Genomic DNA, 20,646 nt, shown 5'->3' with positions numbered 1-20,646 from the left:
CACGAAGGTTGCAGGTTCGATCCCCAGTAAGGGCACATATAAGAATCAACCAATGAATGCATAAATAAGTGGAACAACAAATCGAAGTCTCTCTTTCTCTCCTATAATAATAATAATAACAACAAAAGAGTATTGGTATAAACACATAGTTTTCATCTGAAATACAGATTAGTCATTGGACTATTAATATATCTTCAACTAGATAATTATTCATCAAGTTACAGTAGAAATTTAGAGGAACGGAATGGGGACACTAATGGACCAGAACAGCACAGAACACATGAATATAAAGCCATACATGTTATTTTCCGTTTATATTTGGCCACGGATAATCAGAGAACATTTATTATTTTAAGAAAGCACAGAGCAATGACCGACTCACACACTACGGCCTCCATGTTACTTCAAGTGGAAGCAGACAATGAAACGACAGCGTAGAAGCCAGCCTGGCCTAAAGTTACACTGCATGGATTAACGTAGAATGACCAAAAATGTTACCGAAGAAAGGATCCACTTTTCCTGACTATTGTCCAAATCTCAAATGAGAGGAGAAAATACAATGGAAGTAAAAGTAAACTACACAAGTAGGTAGTGCAAGGATTAGTCACCCACCCAGGCTGAGAGGCCAATTATGTCATGAACCTGTGACCTCACTTGAAAGGCTTTGCAACCTAAGAATAGCTCCAGGGGCTATATAAACCCAGTCCTCTGGTCGGTGCTGACACGTCCCAGTGAACAATGTGCATGGAGGGGTAATGCCAAGAGTAGGGGAGCATCACTGAGCGTTCCTCCAAAAGTCGGGCCTCTGACTTACCCACTGCAGCACCACAGTCCTCACTGACGCCCTGCACAGAGACTATACTTACTCTGCCCTTCATCACCATGTGTCCCATTTGATGAAGACAAATGGGACCCACAGGAGCTACACAAAAGGGTTACGGAGTGTCCTGAAGTCCCCTCATTGTCTGAGGTGAAAGTGCAGCGCCACTAACATCTGACTTTGATAAGAAAGGACACGTGCTAACATCTCCAGGGTACACCTGAAAGGATCAAATGCCTAATTACCAAGCTAGTTTCTTCTTGCCCTTAAAAAAGAGGATGAGAAGAAATGAACATAGGACAGAGAGTAGAAAGCAAAAAATGTAAGTAAATAGACAATATAGTCCAAATAAAGACGATGATTGTTAGGGTTAAAAAAAAGCAACAACACCCAACTCTATCCTGCTTAGATGAGGCCTTAAATATAGGGACCCAGAAAGGCTGAAAGAGAAAGAATAAGATAGTATGGCAGGCAAGTCACAGATTGGGGGAAAATAGAATACGCAACTGATAAAAGACTTGTATCTAAAACACGTAAAGAACCCTTAAAACTCAACAATAAGGAAGCAAGCAACTCAGTTAAAAAAGAGCAAAAGATCTGAACAGATATCTCACCAAAACAAGACATACAGATGGCAAATAAACATTTGAAAAGATACTCTGCATCATACGCCAATGGGAACTGGAAATGAAAACAACAATGAAATGCCCCCACTCACCTACCAGAATGGCTAAAATCCAGAAAACAGGCAACACCAAATGCTGGTGAGGATGTGGAGTAATAGAACTTACGTTCATTGCTAGCAGAAATGCAAAACAGTGCAGCCACTAGGCAAGGCAGACCTGCAGGTTCTTAGGAAGGTAAATAGTCTTACCATTATCTAAGTCACCTGAAATCTTATGTCCACAGAAAAACCTATATATGAATGTTTATAGCATCTTTATTCATGCTGCCAAAAACTGAAAGCAACCAAGATGAATGGATAACCAAACCGTGGTACGTCTGTACAATTGAATATTATTCAGGAGTGAAAAAGAAACTATTAAGTCACAAAAAGACATGGAGGAAGCTGAAGTGCACATTGCTTAGTGAAAGAAGCCAGTCTGAAAAGGCTACATCCTACATAATAAAAGCCTAATATGCTAAATGTCTGGTCAACCGGTTGGCAGTTCAACCAAAGTGTAATATGCTAATGATATGCTAAGGCCGCTCAACTGCTTGCTATGACATGCACTGACCACCAGGGAGCAGATGCTCCAACCAGTAGGTTAGCTTGCTGCTGGGGTCCAGCAAATTGGGACTGAGCGAGACAGGCCAGACACGCCCTGGAGCCCTCCTGCGGTCCTTCCCCGGCTGGCCAATCTCCCGCATCCCTCCCTGGCCCCCATCATGCACTGGTGGGGTCCCTCAGACTGGACTGTGCCCTTTCGCAATCTGGGGCCCCTCGGGGGAGGTCAGAGAGCCAGTTTTGGCCCAATCCTGTTCAGGCTGAGGGACCCCACTGGTGCACTGGGCCTCTAGTATTACATATGACATTATTCTGGAAAAGGCAAAACTAGAGACAGTAAAAAGATCAGCAGTTGCCAAGGGTGTGGGGGGGAGTGAAGAGTAGATATTGTAATGGTAGATATATCATTAAACATTTGTCAAAATTCATAGAACACAGCCCTGGCAGGTGTGGTTCAGCTGGTTGAGCGTCATCCCATGCACCAAAAGTTGTGGGCTTGATCCCAGGAGGGGGACATGCAGGAGGCAGCCGATCCATGTTTTGCTCTCACATCGATGTTTCTCTCTCTCTCTCTCTCAAAATCAATAAACTATTTAAAAAACAAACAAACAACAAAAAATAAAAATAAAAACCAACAACTCATAGAACACAAAGAGTAAACTCTAATGTAAACTATGGATTTTAGTTGCTGATGTATCAAGATTGGTTCTTATCCATAACAAACGTAACACAGCAATGCAAGATGTTACAAATAGGGGGAACTGAGTGGGGAGAGAGCAGAGTGTGTGGAAACTCTGGGCAAGCTCTGTTCAATTTTCTATAAATCTATGACTGCCCTAAAAAAATAAAGTCTATTAATTAACAACAATAACAAAAGAAACATCGCAGCAGCCATCTGCAACTAGAGTGAGTAGGAGCCAGCACCTGCTTGGGGAACAGCACATGTGTGTCTGAATGTTTCTGGAAGCTGCAATGGATAAGAACTCCATCTGATTCTTAGCGATCTTGTGCCCGTCTGGCCTACACGGGTCTTAAAAGTCCAGTCAATAAGTAAGTATATTGAACAAATAAATGAAGGGGTCATTGCAGTGAAAAGGGACATAAAGAACAGTGACAGAGAGCAGGACAAGAGACTCCAGCAAAAGCCTGACCCATCCGAAGGTGGCGTCTGTCGTACTGGATTTTATTTCATAACAAATATCGCACTTTTATTATTTCTATAATAAATACGATATTTGTTGCAGAAATTCCTATGGGAAAATTAGTTTTGTTGAACCTGAATGCCTGGCCGTCACCTTGCCATCCTTTTCTCCGCCAATGAAACAACTACTTTCAGATGAAGAGAGAGGCTTTGGTGAGGCAGCTCCTGGAGTGCGGGCACCCGGCACCCCGCAAAGTGAGCCCCTCAGGCAGGACTGGCACCCACACGGAGCTGTATCCAACGCAGAGTTTTCAGGAGCAAATTCCTGGCAGCTTTCAGTTAACCAAGGTTTACTAACACAGAGGTCCGGTCTCAGAGGATCCTGAACCACAAACAAGATTTATTTTTTTAAACAAGGGACATTTTTGTTTACAAAATTTTCCTTTTGCCAAACAAGAAGCTACAATCCCAGACTATGTGGGCTCAGTGCTGGACACTTGGCAACCCAAGGTGAGAGGATTAAGTGTCCTAACACGGGAAAGGCGCCAAGAGCAAGGCACACACAAGGCTCAGTGTTAGATTCCTTCCAGCCTCCCGGTTTCTGGGAGAAAGTGGGCCAGAAGGGAGGGATGGTGCAGAGCGGATAAAGTTGGACGAACCACTTATTGAGGAAGTTTAGCAATAAGAGAAAAGTGACATAAGGTAGCTAGAGATGGCAACACGAAGCACTCTTCCTTTTTCTTTTAAGAAAGGGCTAACTTAAGGTGTGAAGGAAGAATGCATGGAAACCAATACGCCCTGTATGACGGACATGTGAGTTAATTCCTAACCTGCATGTAAGAAATGCTTTACAAATAAAATATCCTGGCTATTTTAAGCTCAAGTCTTTTCAGCGAGGCAGAGAGGTAAAGCAAAGGGTATCAGAGGGCATCAGTGGCCTAGTCCTCAGTGCGCAGGGTGATGCGGAGTAGAGGTGTTCTCTGAAAATGGTAACTAAATAACTAAACGTCATGTCAGGGTGCCATGCAGACTGATAAATCGACTTGGAGAGCAAATGGGATGTTTCTTACCGTTTCATTTTGATTAGCGATTAAACTAAGCCAGGCTGCCTGCTGCACACTAGGAACATCAAGTTAAACGAAGGACAGGATTTGGATGAAGAGCCACTGTTTCCCAAGTTGGATTTTAATGTGCTGCTCTTATTTAGCTAAAGGACAACGGTCATTTCTTCAAGGTTATCAATTATATATCACACAGGGATAACTGATCAATTTCACATCCATATACAGATCACAAGTGATTGTTTTATTTACACCCAAATGTAAAATACAGCATTAAAAAGATTAAAAGTTTTCTACAAGCTATTATATTAGGTGAGGTAAGTTTGACATTAATTATTCATCTTCCTTTTTCATTGATTAGTAGATTAAGGCTAAAATGCAACCATTTTGATTACTAGTGAAAATGAAAGCAGAGTATTATCAATAATAAATGAAGCTCACAACTAGTTATTCCTTATGGTATCACTAATTAACTGTAGGCATTTCCATTCAAGTTAAAAAAATGCCAAAATTTTTTTTTTTTTATGTTAAAAAGGACCGGTTTTGCTCTGTGGTTTAAGTGTCAGCCTTCAGACCAAAGAGTCTTGGGTTCAATTCCCAGTCAAGGGCACATACCTGGTTTGCAGGTTTGATCCCCAGCCCCCAGTAGGGGTGTGTGCGGGAGGCAACCAAACGATGTGTCTCTCTCACATTGATTTTTTTCTCTCTCTCTCCCCCACCTCCTCCCTCCCTTCCACTCTAAAAATCAAGGGAAAAAATATCCTCTCCTGAGGATAAACAAACCTGGACCCTGAATCACAAAGATGTGGACAATGCTGAGGTAAAAAAGGTGCTAAGAGACAGTTTTCAGTTCAGTATTACTGAGTAAAACCATCTTACACATTTTTTTTTAAACATCTTTTTTTTTTTTAAATATATTTTATTGATTTTTTACAGAGAGGAAGGGAGAGAGATAGAGAGTTAGAAACATCGATGGGAGAGAAACATCGATCAGCTGCCTCCTGCACATCTCCCACTGGGGATGTGCCCGCAACCCAGGTACATGCCCTTGACCGGAATCGAACCTGGGACCCCTCAGTCCGCAGGCCGACGCTCTATCCACTGAGCCAAACCGGTTTCGGCTTCTTACACATTTTAAGTGAAGAATTTTTCAACAAGTTTAAAAACACAAAATAAAACAGACTACAGATCCCAACTTTCAGTCAGAAAGCCATTTTTCCTTTGACCTACAACCACACACCCCTCGGAGATTTCGGGTGGTCCTACTATGACTGAATTTAAGGAAGATTCCACAAAACTTAGTATCCGTTTTATTCTCTCTTCCTCCACAGGGACCACTGAACCACAGAAGGAGAGCAAACAATGACCCTGTGCCATCCCGGTTCAAACGTCCCCCTCCCCCTCCTCTACCTTAGGGGGAAGGTGACAGACAGGGCACACCACTGCAGGACCCTCCAAGACAGCCATGGCTTCATGGCTTCAGTCCTTCCCTGTGCAAGCGCTGTGCTAACAACCCCTACAGCGATGGCCTCACTGAGTCCTCCCAACCGAAGGGAGGACTGCCATTACCCTCATCACACAGGCGGCCACTGAGAGGCTCTTAGGTGGTTTCCCAAGGCCACACAAGTACAGGTGGAGGGGCCGGAATCTGAACACGTCTGATCCTGGGCCTCACTTGTAAGTACTCTGCACCGTCCTCCCATGTGCAGAGAGAAATCTTGTCCAAGAGGAATTGGGTGTCTCTACTGTGTACCCGAGGGGGGAACAACGCCCATCACGTGGGAGTTACAGGAAAGGGATGTCTGCTTGCCATCAGCCGGAATACCTGAATGATTAGTGCTGTTGGAAATGGACCAGGCTACCTGTTGGGGCTGGGGGCGGGTGCGCAGGGGCAGCCTCACAGAGGTATAAACGTACTGGCTGAGGGCTGGCCCGGTCACCAAGCCAGTTCAGTGCAGATTTTGGGTCAGGCAGGAAGTAGAACCAAAGTGGTGGGACTGACTCCCTACAGCACCAGACCCATGAAGACCAGTCCCCCTGGCCCATCTGTCATGACCTCATGACACACAGAGACAGGAACCAACTCCAAGACAAACAGCAGCCTAAGGCCAGATGAACCAGAAATTTGGAAACCCTAAGGGAACTAAGGAGGCATAAAAACATGACATCCATGACAAATGGCAGGGAACACCACTGCCTGCCACACAGACAACCCGCACTGGAGAAGGGGTGCAGGGAAAAGGGCTGGGTGCGGGAGGCGGGTGCCATTCCCACCCCGCCCCTCATGCATCTGTAAGATGTCCTGTAAACCATCAGCCCCTCCCAGGGGCAGGTGAGAACCAAATGAGAACACAGAAGTGGAGCATCTGACAGCTGTGAGCCTCAGTAATTGTTAGTTCGGGGCTGAGGGAAGCCACAGGGCAGGAGGCTTAAGTATCACTGTCGCTGGGCAAACAAAACAGGGCCTGTCTTGTTCACAGGGATATAGAACTACACACTCACACAATGAACTCCGGACTCACATTCCCAGCTGCCCCGTCGACATTTCCACTTAGTCTGACAAACATCCCAAACCTAACACATCTGAACCTTTTAAAATATAAGTCAAACCACAACACTCCTGAGTTCAAAACCTTCTGAGGCATCCCACCCCCACCTCACATTCTTACCATGACCCACAAGGCCCTACCTGACCTGGCCCCACCCTTGAGCCCCTCCTACTCCTCCATTCTTAACTACACCTAAACCAGACTGGCTTCCACACTGTGGCCCAAACTGAGGCTGCCTCAGGGCCTTTGCACTGCAAGCACCCATTGGAGTGGTCTCCCCAGACACTGCTCCCTCCCCATTGTGTGCCCCTGAGCACTCTACCTAACCGGGTCACTCCCCCCTTTAGGAGCAGGGACTGGATGCACTGATTTATCCTCAGGGACTAGATCAGGGGTGGGCAAACTTTTTGACTCGAGGGCCACAATGGGTTCTTAAACTGGACCGGAGGGCCGGAACAAAAGCATGGATGGAGTGTTTGTGTGAACTAATATAAATTCAAAGTAAACATCATTACATAAAAGGGTACGGTCTTTTTTTTTTTTTAGTTTTATTCATTTCAAACGGGCCGGATCCGGCCCACAGGCCGTAGTTTGCCCACAGCTGGACTAGATCAATGCCTCTCAGGTAGAGATGCTCACTGGAATGCGCACAGTGTCATCTCAATGAGGAAAGAAAAACTACTATAATCCCTTGATCACTAATATTTGGTTTTATGTGCTTTTCAGTATACCATAGAATGCCTCCCGCCCCCTCCCCCCTTAATTTTTCAAAATAGCAAATCAGAAACAAACCCCGTATTGTACATGTGAGGCAAGTGTATCAACCCCCGGGTCTGATACAATCTTTTAGTTGCTCAACATTTTAAGCTCATCCTAGAGCACCATAGTGCCACCCTCTTCACAGAGCTGGGACTCCACCGCAGGACCAACAGAGGAAAATGTAAAGAAGGGAAATGTAGGCAGTGATAAAACATGATGAGTAAATGAATGACATATGAATTCAAAGAAATATGTATGGGATGCTAAACTTTAAAAAGCAGTGCACACTGCTGGTGGGAATGCAGACTGGTGCAGCCACTATGGAAGACAGTATGGAGTTTCCTCAAAAAACTACAAATGGAACTACCATTTGACCCTGTGATCCCACTTCTAGGAATATATCCCAGGAAACCAGAAACACCAATCAGAAAGGATATATGCACCCATATGTTCATAGCAGCACAATTCACCATAGCTAAGATCTGGAAACAGCCTAAGTGCCCATCAGTAGATGAATGGATTAGAAAACTGTGGTACATCTACACGATGGAATACTATGCTGCTGTAAAAAAGAAGGAACTCCTACCATTTGCAATGGCATAGATGGAACTGGAGAGCATTATGCTAAGTGAAATAAGCCAGTCAATGAAGGAAAAATACCACATGATCTCACTCATTCATGGATAATAGAGACCATTATAAACTTTTGAACAGTAATAGATACAGAGGCAGAGCTGCCTCAAACAGATTGTCAAACTGCAGTGGGAAGGCCGGGGAAAGTTGGGGGGCAGGAGGGAGGGGTATAAGAGATCAACCGAAGGACTTGTATGCATGCATATATGCATAACCAATGGACATGGGACGCTGGGGGGTGGGGGAGGCCAGGGGATAGTCAAGGGCGGGGGAAAAAAAAAGACACATATGTAATACCCTTTGTAATACTTTAAGCAATTAAAAATAAATAAATAAATAAATAAATAAAAATAAAAAGCAGTGCACAAAAGTTTTTATATAGCCACAGATTTTAATTATGTAAAAAAGAGATATTTTAAAATAATAAAGATAGAAACTGTTTATTAGTTTTATTTTTAGTAAGGTAATTTTTAAAAAATGAAGTACATTTTTATACTCATTATAAAATCAAAGTATAGTTCTAAACTTCTTAAAGGACTCATAAGCTATTTTAATAGATTTATATGTTGCCCTGGTTGGTGTTACCCAATGGTTAGAGTGTTAGCCCACGCACAAAGGATCTTGAGTTCAATTCCTGGTCAAGGGCACACACCTGGGTTGCAGGTTGATCCCCAGCCCCGTGGAAGGCAACCAATTGATGTGTCTCTCTCACATCGATATCTCTTTGTCTCTCCCCTCCCTCAAATCAATGGAAAAAATATCCTCGGGTGAAGACTAGGTAGAGAATACAAGTGAGATGAGATTAAAATATTCAATATCTATGCAGAGAACAGATCTCATTCAGTCACACATTTCTTTTGTTGCAACAATGGAAGCTGCTGCTGCTAGCTGTGGCCTGAGTCATGAGCACTTGCCTCACATGAACATCAGCTTCACAGCCTTCGAGTTACAGGAAGAGGCTCATTCTGGACAGAGTCCAGGTCTTAGTTGTAAAGAGCTTGCCATGTAATTTACCTCTGTGGTCACCTTGTAATTTTTATTTTATCTGTGAACCCATGCTCCTAAAATATATTTTTAAATATTTTTTTTTATTGATTTCAGAGAGGAAGGGAGAGGGAGAGGGAGAGAGAGAAACAATGATAAGAGAGAATCATTGATTGACTGCCTCCTGTACACCCCACACTAGGGATCGAGCCTGTAACCCGGGCATGTGCCCTGACCGGGAATTAAACCTGCAACCTTGTTCTATCGGGACAATGCTCCATCCAACTGATAAACCTGGTCAGGGCTGGACCAAGTTTATTAATGCTGTCAATGACAGCCATGGTTTCTAGAGGGCCCAGAGAAACCTGGTTCACAGAGTCTGAATGGAAGAGCCCAACCCCCGGGTCTGATACACTCTTTTAGTTGCTCAACAAACTTTTTAAGCTCATCCTAGAGCAGCAGTCACCAACCAGTAGTCCGAGGACCACTGATGGTCTGTGAGGTCCGAAAGGTTGGTGACCGCTGTCCTAGAGTATATCTGGCTCTCACATCCTTGCCTCACCATTTTGCTGAGCAGGGCAAGGGCTGGCACATTCGTTATAAGTGCCACCTCCCCTCCAGAATGTCCCTACAACAGACGCTGCTAAAGGACCATACCCCCACCCCCAAGGACTGCTGTGGGAATTAAGTCAGACTCCTGGACTCTGCATTTCCAGTCATGCCAACAAAACCCACTTGCTGTGTTATTCACACTGTGCGGGGCCAACGACGGCTCTCACGGGGTTACGCAGTGGCTACGAGGCAGCACACGGGGACGTGCTGCAAAGCACAGAGCGAGCTGAACTGTCTGAAAGATTTCTGACCAACCTGGGTTCTAATTCAGGTTTTCCATTTCTCTGGTGAAAAGCTGAGGAGAATGAGGCCATGACTGGAGGTCAGTAACAGTGCCGCTGGGCTGCCTGCATATTCCAGGGGGCTGGGGAATGGGTGCCACAGCCTTTTGAGTCATTACCGTCTATTATATTTAGTGTGAATTAACTAAGACACCCCATACTGGGAACTTCTCAGAAGCGGCAGTTATGCTTTTTGGTTGTTTCTTCTCTTTCCTTCTTTTTTATTTTTGGTGACAGAATAAACATAATTTACCAATAGTGACATTCACAATATTGTACAACCATCACCATCATCCAATTCAAAGCCATTCCACTGCCTGAGAAGAAAAACCTGCACCGCTAAGCCTTTCCCAACCTCTCGGCCCCGCAGCACTGGCAGCCGCCACCTGCTTCCCATCTCGTAAGGGTCTGCTGGTTGGACATTTCACATGCATGGAATCATACACACGTGACCGTTCAGCCTGCCTGCTTTCATTGAGCATGCCGGAGTGTGGATCTGTACGTCATTTTCTTATTACTGAATATATTCCCACGTGTGGCTATGCTATATGTTGTTTATCCACCAGCTGCTGGACGTGTGAGGTGTTTCCACCTCTGGCTGTTGTGAATAGTGCTGCCTAGATTCCGTGTGGGCACAGGTGTCATATCTCTGGAACAGTATCTAAGAAATGGCATTGCTGGCCCTAACAGGTTTGGCTCAGTGGATAGAGCATCAGCCTGCAGACTGAAGGGTCCCAGGTTCGACTCTGGTCAAGGGCACATGCCTGGGTTGCAACCAATCAATGATTCTCTCTCATCATCGATGTTTCTATCACTCTCTCCCTCTCCCTTCCTCTCTGAAATCAAGACCCCCACCCCTCCTACTCCTCCATTCTTAACTGCACCTAAACCAGACTGGCTTCCACACTGTGGCCCAAACTGAGGCTGCCTCAGGGCCTTTGCACTGCCAGCACCCATTGGAGTGGTCTCCCCAGACATTGCTCCCTCCCCATTGTGTGCCCCTGAGCACTCTACCTAACCGGGTCACTCCCCCCTTTAGGAGCAGGGACTGGATGCACTGATTTATCCTCAGGGACTAGATCAATGCCTCTCAGGTAGAGATGCTCACTGGAACGCAACAGAGCTGGCAGACTGCCTGCGTTGAATTAAAAAAAAAGAAAAAGAAATGGCATTGCTGGGTCCTGTGGTAACTGTTTAAACTGAGGCACTGGCAGGCTCTTTTCCGAGGCAGCTGCTCCATTTTACGTGCCTGCCAGCAATGTGTGAGGACTCGACTTATCTCTGCCAACACTGTTATCATCTGCCTCTTTAATGACAGTCACTGTGTCGGATGTGAACTGGTATCTCACTGTGGTTGCGATTTGCATTTCCCTAGTGGCTGATGATGTTGAGCATCTTTTCATGGGCTTATTGGCATCCTTACTTTTTAATACTTTTATAGGAAAGAGCACCAGAGGAAGTGCAGTCACCCCCAAACTTTCAGAATGTAACCCAGCCATGGCTGTCCCTCCCTACTGTTACATCACCATGGGCTTGGGAACGTGCACCAGGCCAGGCCTCACTCATGTCATGATTCTATCCATACCCGTCTTCTGGGTCCTCCTTCCTCAGCCTGTCACAGGGGCCACCTCCCTTTGCAGTTTCCTGTGCATCAGACTTGAGTCACCCTTTCTTGCCTTCCTTGGTTTGTGTGTCAGAACTCAGTGGTTTTGTTTCCGACACATACTTCAAGGCCCAGCACAGTGCCAGAGTAGGAACTGCCCATCTGTAAGAGGATGCGAGTGCATGGCCCTCGTGAACATTAACAGTGGCAGTGGGGAGGCGGCACCCCCTGGGCCTGAGCCACCACCCCTCCCTGTGGCCAGTATTGCTGCTAGGACCCCTGAGCGGCTGTTCCTGGCTATGGGCAGAGAGCATGAGAACAAGGGCCGCTACATTCTCCCCATCCTGAGTTGATAGGACACACAATATCCTTCAAGAAGAAAAAGACCAATTTGAATCATTGTGAAAACTGGGTTTAAACAAGACAATTAGCTCTGCACACACTTCAAAATTCAAAGCCTTACGAGAATGGGCAGGTACAATCAAGTGTATTGAAACATGGGCAGCGATGTAGCAAGTTACACTCAGGAGGCACTAGATGTGAAACGGAGGCACCCTGATTCGACAGCTTAGCTTTTACATCTGTAGTTCCTTTTACTAAGTGTAGAACATCATTTCCACATTGAGTTACTTCAAAGCTGGGAGAAGGAATGCTTTTCTTAGAACTCCGATTATGTCTTAAAGAAACACAAAATACAGACTTACACATGTCGGGTCCATCTCAGACCATTCGGTGGTGAGCTATTTAACACAGCCTTTTACCTGCTGAGCCACACTGGGCAGGGTCAGCTTCACTGCCTCAAAATAAAGCCCGTCAGAAAAAGCACATCTTTGGACATATACACAATTAAGTCGATGTGCTAGGCACAGAGCTGGCAGACTGCCTGTGTCGAATTAACTGGCCATTAACTGGTTGGGTGACCTCAGCAATTACTCCCTCTGAGCCCCTGTTTCCCCACTTGTAAAATGGAGACAATAGCAGGTGCTTCAGAGGGCTGTGTGATGAGGAGAGGAGTCAGTATCTGCAAGGTGCTCAGAACAGTGCCTGGCACTCAGCAGGTGCTATGTTCACCAAATAAAATAAATTCCCTATTCATTGTTTTCTATTTTTTTTTTTAAATATTTTTTATTGATTTTTTTACAGAGAGGAAGGGAGAGAGACAGAGAGTCAGAAACATCGATGAGAGAGAAACATCGACCAGCTGCCTCTTACACACCCCCCACCGGGGATGTGCCCGTAACCCATGTACATGCCCTTGACCGGAATCGAACCCGGGACCCTTCAGTCCGCAGGCCGACGCTCTATCCACTGAGCCAAACCGGTTTCGGCTGTTTTCTATTTTTGTGGGATGGATTTTAATCTCTTTAAAGTGAGTCAAACTTGCAATGAAAAGATAAGTGGTTTGGGTCAATAATAACTGCTCTGGCTCAACTTAGCTCTCTCATCAACTATGGTATGAATTCCTTTATCTAAACCGTAGGATTATATTAATATTTTTGTGAATTCATAACACTTCTTTTAAAATATTTCAAATTTTCCCCTGCTCTTTTAAGACCTAAGACCATCAAGTTGAATTCTGAGTATCAACGAGGCAAAACTGTAATAAATATATATTTTTTAAATTGCAAGACCTATAAACATTCTATTAATAACAAAAGAAAACCTATGATTTTTTAATGTTCCCTAGTGGACATTAATCTTCTGAGGGGACAAAAAACTTCTGTTTTGTGCACAATTTAAGAAACTGGCCCAAACAATTTAATAAGCAATTCAAATTCAAAATAATGTAATAGCTGACTAAATGGGAACAAAATAACAGTCTAAATTTATGTGAGCTGTAAGGGTCTCAAAGCAAACTCATCAACTCCCCAAAGAAAGTCTCCTGTTATTCCTTGAGAAATAAATGAGAACAAGTTTTATTTTTGTATGCTTTAAGGATGCTAAAACAGGTTCAAAGTTTCTTTTAAATATTTTGCCAAAACATTTCCTACTGACCACGTGTTTTTCCTTTCTACCTTTTCAATATTTTCTAAATTTTTCAAAATAAGTGTTGTTTGATTTAGGGACAAAACTGGAAGTTTTGCATGCATTTCAGTTTCCTCTTTTATTATTATTATTATTTTATTTTATTTTTTGTTAATCCTCACCCGAGGATATTTTTCCATTAACTTTTAGAGAGAGTGGAGGAGGAGAAATAAGGAGAAACATCGATGTGGGAAAGACACATCATTTGGTTGCCTCCCACACAAGTCCTGACCTAGGCCAGAGATCGAGCCTGTAACCGAGGTATGTGCCCCTTGACCAGAATCGAACACGGGACCCTTCAGTCCGAGAGCTGACGCTCTATCCACTGAGCCAAACAGGCTAGGGCTCAGTTTCCCCTTTTAAATGAGTCCAGTTCTTTGACTTATGTATGTGACCGCAGGCACACACCCTGACAACCTGAGTCACATGACTTACTACATACCAATTAAACACAGGGGATTAAAATATTTTACCTGCCAAATCCTGACTACAGACCTCTGGTTTCTGGCTCTTTGTTGTTTGCTCATTGCTCCCAACAAGGCAAGATGGTTAAGCTCTCGAGCTTCTTACATGGCTGTGGTTGCTAGGATCACGCTGCTCATGCCTACTAAACCCAAGCGCTTAGATACTAAACCCACTGCTTTTCTTTGGAGAAAAGGATATCAATAAAATATAGAAAAGTGAGAAAAATGCGATCTAACTTAGGTCTTTCTCTTTTTCCTATGAATTTTCCACTACACTTCCATACAGGGAATTTAAACAGGTATAGGGTAGTATTTTAGTTTAAACTAACAATAAAATGAACTAAGCAAATAAAAAAATATTAGGCCTCCAAAAGCAACTCTTACTAGGACAAAACTTTACCATGAAGTTGATATAAATGAACAGAAAATTAATAGCCATATGAGATAACAAATATAAGCAGAAGGACAACTTGAAACAAAAATAACACACAATAAAAGTTACTTCCATTCCCTCTGAATAAAACACATATCCACATGAAACTCCACCAGTGCAACATACTTTCCTTACTGGAATGGAAGTTTTAAGCCTGTGTTCATAACATGGGTTGCTGTGGAAATAGCTGATTCAACATTATGAACTCACAGCTGAATAAAACAAGGTGTGGAACAGAAGTCTTATTTAAACAGTGGCCAGAACCATAAAACAAAATCGGCAAACTGAGCAACGGTGAGTCAGAGCATCCTGAGTTTTAATGTGCGGATCATGCATGTTTCCCCATACAGGATGTTTCTTTTTCATTTAGTCCTATATTTTGGAACACTATAAACATCGCAGGCATCACTCCATGTCCCAGTGAATAGTTTATCACACTGACCCTGCTCAGGACAGAGTTACTCTAGTTCAGGCCTCGCCAGAACCTACAGAGCCGCCAGAACCTACAGAGCCAACAGAACCCAAGTCAGGGAGGGTTCTGAAAAGTTTCTGTGTGTAACTGATTCTGTTAAATACAGTGCTGACTTATGCATCATACAGCACCCTTCAGGCCTAGGCTTCATCTCCAGGTTCTAAGACAATAAATGCTACAAGTACAAAACCCAATTTTTAAGTCAGAGAATGTTAACGAGCACCCAGACCCACTTCACAGCCAGCAGCCCAGTCTCCAGCCCCAGCCCTGTCACCACACCTCAGATTTGTTCCTCCACTTTTATGGTGTTTTCCAAGCAATGCTGCAAACCCTCGAGACACCTGACATAGAAATGGGGTGAGTTACCTGAACTTTAAAGTGTATGCTCTGCTGCCCTCCCCACCTTTAACGGGAGACAGACCCCCTTTTCTTTCAGCAGGCACACACTTCACCAATCTTTCCCTCTGACTTTCTCAACCTTCCAAATTAGAGCATTTTGAAGCCAAAAATTGGCCCTTTATAAAACATATTTGACAAGTTTTAAAACTAATGGTTGTGTGTAGGGCTAGTGACAAAAAAAAAATGGACCTTTCCCCCTTAGGAGATGAGCCAGGAGGAACTGGCTCTGTAAATAGAAACCCAGATAGATTCCCCTGGCAGCTGGCACCACCGAGGGTGTGGCTGCCCTCGAGTGTGCACAGGAGACCAATTCATACCAGCAAGACCGGAAAAATCACAACTGAGAGCAACTGTGGAAGCACGGAGAGCCAAGAACAGAACGCAAAGGGCTGACTCTCTGCTAGGTGAGTCACAGGAAACCCTCCCGCCAGACCAGAACCCGCCCAGCTCCTTCAGTTGCAAATGTAGGTCAAAGCTCCCTGGGCTTTGGGCTTCAGGGGGAAGGGCTGAGCCCAAGCCTCAGGGGCAGAAGCCCAATTTCTAAGGAGCAGGGAGGCAGGGCACAGGCTTTGGCCTGCCCTCTAAGCCTCCACCTTCGACACACCACAGTGAACTTGATCATCCCAGAAGTGGCCACACTGGGGTGCTGGGCTAGCTCTCCTTTCTAGTCCCGATTTGCACCATTCACACGTTCTTATCAGCACTCGCAGCCGAGCCTGGTTTACATATAATGACGATCAGCTCACCCAGCTCTGTCGACACAGGGGACCCGGTGGCAATCTCACCAATCTTGGCCACTCCATCGTAGTAGGCTTTCCCCGCCAGGATCATAGCTAGACAGGGAAGGTGACACACAAAATCATCACTTAGATGAGAAAAGGAGGAAGCGACACAGAGGTTTTCTTTCAAGCATCTCGCAGTCCCTTTAGCTCTGGGAAGGTAGGGCGTGTGCCCAAAGCTGTGCTGGGCAGAGGCCCCACACTGACAGCACCATGGGACCCTTGCCTATGACCAGCCCCAGGGAACGTGCTGTGCAGGCACTGGAAGTCTAGAGGAGGTCCTGACTTCTCCTGATGCCAGTTCTAGGATGGATGTATTCCTAACATAAACGCTATGTGCATATATGCATGACCCATGGACACAGACAGGCCTGGGCAGGAAGGAGGGCTGGAGGTCACTGGGGGGAAAAAGGGGGCATCTGTAATACTTTCAACAATAAAGATAAATTTTAAAAAGTTGCAGCTTTTACTATCTATGTATACAAATTCAGAAAACATAATGTTCTATCATACAGTTATTTCATCAGACTGAGGATGATCTTAAAGTAGAATCATAAGGAAGAACAATAATAAGTCGCATTTGTGTAGACTTTCCAAGTCATTGCTTGAGTTGTTCTAGCTGCGCCCAGTTTCATGAAGGGGAGTGGACTGGAGACATTCTGGGTCCTTGCCAAGGTCAATGGCAAGGCAGAGGGCATGCACACAACGCCAGCCAAGGCACTTCACTTCCTCAGCTCTGAATTACAGTGATTCTTTGGCCTCAGAACTGAAAAAGGGATGACAGCACCTAAAAACAAGTTCGTAACCAGCAAACTGTCAAGTTAATATACACAATATTTTAGCACAAAGATTTTAAATGGCAAGGTACTGATAAGCTGAAATGCAAATTTGTGGGAGAATGGTATATAGGATTATACAATACTTAAACAAAATTTTTGGTCTGAACCCACACATGGAAATGAAATTCTTCATTATCTGTTCACTTATGTTTAAAACTATTTAACCTTCTTATTCTAGTAAAATATCCTTGATTTTATGATAAATTTGAATTAACTTTAAAAATTATATTATTTATCCAGAATAAGGAATAAAAAATTTTCCTAATTTTGCTTCCCTCTGTGAATACATGAAGAGATTTCCTACCACTTATTGTTTTAAGGAGTGAAGAATATTAGTTCTATTTTATGTATTTAAACTTTGGAGGTTAACATTGGTTAATTACATTATTTAAATTGCAGGTCTACGACTTTTTAATATGACATCTGTATACTCTATTGTGTGCTCACCACATGAGGTGACTAGCCTCCTAGTCACCATGTGTTTTTGAACTCCTCTGCCCTCTTCGACTTCCCCCTATCCTACTTCCCCTCTGGTAACCACCACTCTGTTGTATCTATGAGTTTGTTTGTTGTTTTTTGATTTATATCCCACACATGAGTAACATCATATGGTTCTTCTCCTTCTCCATCTGACTTATTTCACTTAGCATAATATTCTCAAGATCCATCCATGTTTTTGCAAGTATTTTTGCAAACGGCAATATTTCATATTTTTTATCGGTAAGCAGTATTCCATTGTATATATGTCCCACATCTTTTTTATTCAATCATCTTCAAAAGATACTTAGGTTGATTCCATGTCTTGACTATTATGAATAATGCTACAATAAATATAGGGGTACACACATCTTTACAAATAAGAGTTTTCAAATTTTGGGGAGTAGATACCCAGAAGAGGGATTAGATTGCTGGGTCATATGGTAGTTCCATTCTTAATTTTCTGAGGAACCTCTATACTATTTTCCATAGTAGCTGTACCAATTTACATTCCCACCAGCAGTATACAAGGGTTCCCTTTTTTCCATGTCCTCTCCAACACTTCTTATTTTATTGATAATCGCCATTCTAAAAGATGGTATCTCATCATATTTTGATTTGCATTTCTCTTATAACTAGTACTGTTGAGTGTCTCTTCCTATATCTATTGTCTTCCTTGGAAAAGTGTCTATTCAGATCCTCTGCCCACTTTTACATTGAATTATTTTTTATTGTTGCAGGAGTTCTTTATATATTTTGGATATTGTTTGAAAAGATCTCCCAAACAGCTGGCTGCCTTCTAGTTTTGTTGACTGTTTCTTTTGCTGTGCAGAAGCTTTTTAGTTTGATGTAGTTTTACTCATTAATATTTTTTTTACTTCCCTTGTCTTTGGAGTCAAGTTCACAAAATAACTCTCTGAGACCAAGTTCCATAAATTTAGTGCCTATGTTTTCTTCTATGTATTTTATTCTCAGGGCCTTTAAATTATTTTTAAAAAATTTTAATAGTGTCAAATAACAGCATAATTTCATTCTTCTGCATGTGGCTTTCCAGTTTTCCTAACACCATTTATTAAAGAGACTTCCCTTTTTTCCATGGTATGTTTTTGGCTCCTTTGTTGAAAAGTAGTTGCTTATATATAAATGGGTTTAGTTCTGGGTTCTCAAGTCTGTTCCATTGGTCTGTGGTCTGTTTTTCTGCCAATACCAGAGTGTTTTGATCATTTTAGCTTTGTAGTATAGTTTGAAGTTAGGGAGGTTGGATACCTCCAGCTTTGTTCTTTTTTCTCAGTATTGCTTTGGCTATTCGAGGTCTTTTGTGGCTCCAGAGAAATCTGAGGTTTTTTCAAAATATATTTTTATTGATTTCAGAAAGGGAGAAGGAGAGAAAGATAGAAACATCAATGATGAGAGAGAATCATTGATTGGCTACCTCCTGCACACCCCCTACTGGGGATCAAGACTGCAAGCCGGTCATGTACCCTTGACCGGAATTGAACTTGGGACCCTTCAGTCCACAGTCCGACGTTCTATCCAATGAGCCAAATCCGGCTAGGAAAATCTGAGTATTTTTTGTTCTATTTCTGCAAAAAATGTCATTGAGATTTTGATGGGAATTGCATTAACTCTGTATATTGGACTAGGTAATACGGCCACTTTAACAATGTTAATCCTTCTAACCAATGAACACGGATCATCTTTCCACTTCTTTGTGTCTTCTTCAATTTCTTTTAACAATGTATTGTACAGGTCCTTCCTCTTCTCTGTTAAGTTTATTCCTAGGTATTTTATCCTTATGTTGCAGTTGTAAATGGGACTGTCTTCTTTATTTCTCTTCCTCATACTCTGTGGCGAGTATTAGGAATACAACAGATTTTGTATATTGATTTTGAGCTTGCAACTTGAGCAGACTTCTCTCTTCTCCCTCGCTCCTCCTTCTGATACATCTATTATCCTTAGGTTTCTCTGTCCAGTGAAGTGAGATAGTTCTCCTAGAGATTTTTCCTTTTCTTAAACCAGCCGTGGGCAAACTACGGCCCATGGGCCAGATCCTGCCCGTTTGAAATGAATAAAACTATTGAAAAAAAAAAGACCGTACCCTTTTATGTAATGATGTTTACTTTGAATTTATATTAGTTCACACAAACACTCCATCCATGCTTTTGTTCCGGCCCTCCGGTCCAGTTTAAGAACCCATTGTGGCCCTCGAGTCAAAAAGTTTGCCCACCCCTGTCTTAAACTCTTAGTCCTCTCTTCTTTCTCCTGGATCACTTTTAGGTTTTTATCTTTGAGTTTGCTAATTCTCTCTTCCATCTGGACTGCTCTATTTCCAATGCTCTCTAATATATTATTCATTTCATTTATTCAGCTCCAGAATTTGTGTGGTTCTTTTTTATAATTTCAATCTCTTTGGTCAAGTACTCCTTTTGTTCATTAACTTTATTCCTGAGTTCAATAAACTACCTTTCTGAGTTTTCTTGTATATCCTTGAGTTTCTTCATAACTATAATCTTTTTTGTTGTTGTTAATCCTCACCCAAGGAAATTTTTTCATTGATTTTTAGAGAGAGTAGAAGGGAGGGGGAGAGACAGAGAGAGAAACATCAATGTGAGAGAGATACATCGATTGGTTGCCTCCTGCACATGCCCTGATCAGGGCCAGGGATTGAGCCTGCTGCAACCAAGGTATGTGCCTTTGACTGTAATTAAACTTGGTTTACCCTTCAGTCCACAGGCCGATGCTCTATTCATGGATCCAAACCAGCTAGACCCATAACTGCAATCTTGAATTCTCTGTTATTTACATCACTATCTTCCATGACTTTGATATGATTTCACTTTTCATTTTCTTTCTATGCTTCCGTGTACGTTGGTTGTTCATGGTGCTTGATGGACTATTTCCTGCCCATCAAGCAGTATGCAAGGGTTCATACTGCTTCATGAAGGGGAGTGGACTGGAGACACTTCTTTGTGGACTGTTTCTTTGGGGTAATGCTCTCCTGTTAGATACTGTTTTGCTCTCAACAATTCAGCCAGTTGATAAGTAGGGTGCTTTCTTTTGTTTTCCAGTAGGTGGTGCTACATTGCA

The 20,646-nt window shown here is 43.2% G+C and overlaps 1 protein-coding gene across 1 annotated transcript in view; it reads right to left on the bottom strand.

The window, feature by feature from the left end:
• The window catches only part of BAIAP2L1 (BAR/IMD domain containing adaptor protein 2 like 1), a 76,223-nt gene that overhangs the window by 27,092 nt on the left and 28,485 nt on the right, over window positions 1-20,646 (bottom strand). The window contains exon 3 of the mRNA XM_081093145.1: window positions 16,211-16,297. Within this exon, the coding sequence (XP_080949271.1) occupies window positions 16,211-16,297 (87 nt within the window). The remainder of the gene's footprint in view (window positions 1-16,210; window positions 16,298-20,646) is intronic.

This window comes from Myotis nattereri (assembly GCF_964212035.1).
Source record: "Myotis nattereri genome assembly, chromosome: 5".
In the NCBI taxonomy this organism is placed as follows: domain Eukaryota; kingdom Metazoa; phylum Chordata; class Mammalia; order Chiroptera; family Vespertilionidae; genus Myotis; species Myotis nattereri.
The sequence above is the reverse complement of the archived record's forward strand: the minus strand, read 5'-3'. Positions and strand labels throughout refer to the sequence as shown.